General features: G+C 54.5%; 1 protein-coding gene across 1 annotated transcript; it reads left to right on the forward strand.

Annotated features, from left to right (window-relative positions):
* Positions 1–1,627: 1,627 nt before the first annotated feature.
* On the forward strand, positions 1,628–3,696 carry SPR (sepiapterin reductase). The gene is made up of 3 exons (XM_074148137.1): positions 1,628–1,958; positions 2,804–3,094; positions 3,506–3,696. Exons 1-3 carry the CDS (start codon positions 1,628–1,630, stop codon positions 3,694–3,696), a joined length of 813 nt encoding a protein of 270 aa, XP_074004238.1.
* Positions 3,697–3,961: the final 265 nt, after the last annotated feature.

Here is a 3,961-nt window from a genome sequence, read left to right on the forward strand (position 1 = left end):
CTGTCAAGACTCAAACACATCAGGAGGTTACATGGCATCACAGGTCAGCTGCGCAAAAGCAGCACTGTGAGCATGGGAAACCATTTTGCTTAGGCTTCAATGACAAGGAGCCAAAAAGATACATCACATCATCCTCGATTTGCCTAAATTTGCACAGTGCAAGGTGCATCCTTGGCTCAAGCCTGTTTGTTTACTGAGCAGCACAAAAGGGAGAATGAGACATCAGGAGATATCTTACAGATTTATAATTTCTCTGCAGCTTTGCCCTCCAGTTCCAGCTCTGGGCTGATTTGGTCACCAATTCCCTCCTTCTGATTTTTTATTTTGAGTGACTATTAGCACAAGCAACTTCTATCAGCTAAAAAAAATCCCGCTTCCCAGACCCTCACTCCTACACCCTTTGGTGTAGCCTGGTAGCAGGTCAGATGGAAAAAATGGTCTGCCTGAAGGAAAGCCCATCAAAATGATGGCCATTTCCAGCTGGCCCGGTTCTGTGTTGAGCACAGCTACGTGGGACAGGGTGCGGTGCCAGGCTGGGAACTGGGGCAAAGAGTGTGATGGATGCAGGAGATCGGAGCTGCCAAAATGGGAAGGGGGAAACTGGCAGCCACTGAAGCAAGTTCTGCCATCAGGAAACTACTTGTGAAAAAAATACACGTTTGCTGTCTTATTTTTTTGCTGATGATCTTAATTTTACTGAATGTGTAAGATTTGCTTTAGCAAAACAAATATCACTCTTGGGTTTTTGCCATACCATGAATTTTTAATGCTTTATTAGAACACTGGAGGGTTTCAGCCCAGTCTGCGACTGCTTAATAGAGCAAAACTCCGCTTCGTTACCTGCTCACGCACCACGGGGGCCATCTGTCCTCAGGACTGAACAGCTGGGAAACCAAGCCCAGCTGCCAGCTAATTCCACACAAACCAGGTACCCCTGGCAAAAACCCTCTTTGAAAGTTGTCTGCATCTTCATGTGCAAAAAAAAATAATTATTTTTTTAAAAAGGATTTTAGGACTCTTTGGGATCAAGACAGAGCTTTCACTACCTAATAAACGACCGGCGCCGAGAGCCAAACCCAGCGATCACAGAGGAAAAAGGCGTGAAAGGCTTTGTTAGGGCGCAGCCCGAGGGGAAAGTCGCAGCGGTGGCCGGCAGCAAAGAGCCGGGGCTAAGAAGGTGCAGGGAAGGGGGGGAATTTGTAGCCGCGCTGAGGAAAAAAAAATATATCGAAAATAAATTTTTAAAAAGTGCTACCAAAAATGTCCTGAAAAATGCATTGGAAAACAAAACAAAACAAAACAAAACAAAACAAAAAAAAAACGTGTTGGAGGAAAAACCCCAAGCGCAGCCGCGCTTTGGCCAAGCAGGGCCGTGCGCTCCCCGGGGCCCCGGGCCCGCTCCCGGCCGCGGCGCCCGCTGCTCCCCCGGGGGCGGCCGGAGGGGGGCGCGCCGCTCTGGCCACGCCCACACAGCGTGCGTCAGCGGGCCGGGCCGGCGGCCAACGGGAGGTGGCGGCGGTGCCGGCCCGTTCGGAGCGTCCATTCACGAAGCGGCGGAAGGGGGATGAATGGGGCGGGTCACGTGGCGAGGCTTGGTGCCGCGCCCCCCACTCCGCTCGGCGCCGCTATGGAGCCGGGACCGGGAGCGCAGGCGGTACCCGGGCGCTGGGGCACGGTTGTCTGCGTGCTGACCGGCGCCTCCCGGGGCTTCGGGCGCAGCCTGGCGCGGCTGCTGGCCCCGCGGCTCGGCGAGGGCTCGGTGCTGATGCTGCTGGCGCGCTCGGCGGCGCCGCTGGCCGAGCTGGCGGCCGAGCTGCGGGGCGGCGGTACCGGGCTGCGGGTGGAGTGCGTGGCCGCCGACCTGGGCTGCGAGCAGGGGCTGCGGACGGCGGTCGCTGCCCTGCGGGAGGTGCTGCCCGCCGCCCCTCCCGGCCGCCTGCTTCTCGTCAACAACGCCGGTAACAACGCGCTCCCCGCCCCGCCCCGAGCCCGCTGCCCTTTGCCTCCCCCGGGCAGCGGGGCTGAGCCCCGGCGAGCCCTCCCTTGGTCCTGCAACGGCTGAACCGAGGCTTCATTCGTGCTTTGGGTGCCGGTAAATAACCCAGCCGAGTAAATAACCCAAGGAGCAGCGGGGATTTCACGCTGTCCGGATCTTATTTTATTAAAGGGATTAGTCTGGAGAGCAGACCGGAGGCGGTTTGCTGCCAGGGCTGTGGTGCTTTGCTGCTCGCAAGGTTTTACCCGTTACTCATGGCATAGGACCAGCTGGCCACCCTCCTGCATCCTCCTACTGCTCTGCTCCCTGAGTGCAAACTTCCGAAAAACTTCTAGCCCTGTGCCTTGTGGGTGTTTCACTTGCAGTCTTTAATGTCTGTTGGCTTTAGTGCCTTTTTTTAACCCGTTATCACTCTAAAAGAAGACTACATGTTCCAGCAGGTAGTAGGTGCTACAGGAGTTGGGCCTTCCGCTGTCCCAAAAGAGGGACATGCAGGAGAACGCATGGGGGCCTAGGGAGGCGTTTTGCTTCAGGCTGGAGGTTGGGAGCTGTTTGTTTTGACAGAGGACTGTCAGGGCAGGTCTCTGTCCTATGTCACTGCTGTTGGTTCAGCAGGTGACCTAAAAGCAATGAGCAGAGCTGGGCTGTGCTGAGCTCCTTGCTCTCCTGTGAGACCCTGCTAGAGGTTGGGCCAGCAAAACTGTAATAGTGTGTTGCACATGGAAATGTAGGAGCAAAAGGGATCTGCTGTGTTGTTGCACCCATCTTTACCTACTTTAAACTCGTTTGTCCTTCCTTCCTTCCTAGGCTCCCTGGGAGATATCTCCAAATCCTTCCTCGACCTCACTGACCCAGATGAGATCAACAGCTACTTTGCCTTCAACGTCACCTCAGCACTTTGCCTCACCACCACTGCCCTGCAAGCCTTTGGGAAGCCGCCTGGCTCGAGCAGGACAGTGGTGAACATTTCCTCGCTCTGTGCCATAAAGCCCTTCAAGAACTGGGCACTGTACTGCAGCGGGAAGGCTTCCCGGGACATGATGTTCCAGGTGCTGGCACTTGAGGAGCCTGATGTCCGTGTCCTCAACTATGCCCCAGGTGAGGAGAGGAATTCATTAATTGCTATTCATTTTCTCCTGGCTTTGTGGATAAAAGATTCTTAGATAGGACAAGAGGAAATGGGCACAAACTTGACTATAAGAAGTTCCACCTAAACATGAGGAGGAACTTCTCTACTTTGAGGGTGGCAGAGCACTAGAATAGGCTGCCCAGGGAGGTGGTGGAGTCTCCTTCTCTGGAGGCATTCAAAACCCGCCTGGACAAGTTCCTGTGCAACCTGCTTTAGGTGGACCTGCTTTGGCAGGGGGGATGGACTAGATGATCTCCGGAGGTCCCTTCCAACCCCATGTGATTCTATGATTCTTGCAGCTGAGTCAGATGCAGAAGGAAAATGGGCCCCAGATTTTGCTTTTACTTTATGTGATTTCTTTTTCGTTGCTATTTCTCCAGGTCCCTTGGACACTGACATGCAGCTCTTGGCCCGCACTAAGACCAGAGACCCTGAGATGCGTCAATATTTCCAAAGCCTGCAGGAGAGTGGGCACCTGATAGACTGCACCGTGTCAGCCCAGAAGCTGGTGAATCTCCTGGAGGAGGACACCTTCAGCTCCGGTGCCCACGTGGATTTCTACGACATCTGAGTTACTCTTTCCTCCTCCTTTGCTTTCCTTCTTTGCTTTTTGCTGACCTGCATTGAGTGCCTCCAGTGTGTTTGGTGACTGTGTTTGAGCCTTGGGTGCTGTGCAGCTTTCAAGAGAAGACCTCTGGGTGCCTTATAAATAATCCTAGTGCCCAGGTGGGCATGGGGAAAGTTATTGCTTTGCTGTGCTGTAGCCATTGAGCCCTCCTGGGCACCTGCTGGCAAGAGCAGCGACTTCTTCGCTGCTGGGGATGGGGGAGCCAAGG

The sequence above is a fragment of the Numenius arquata genome, chromosome 5 (genome assembly GCF_964106895.1).
Source record: "Numenius arquata chromosome 5, bNumArq3.hap1.1, whole genome shotgun sequence".
In the NCBI taxonomy this organism is placed as follows: Eukaryota; Metazoa; Chordata; class Aves; order Charadriiformes; family Scolopacidae; genus Numenius; species Numenius arquata.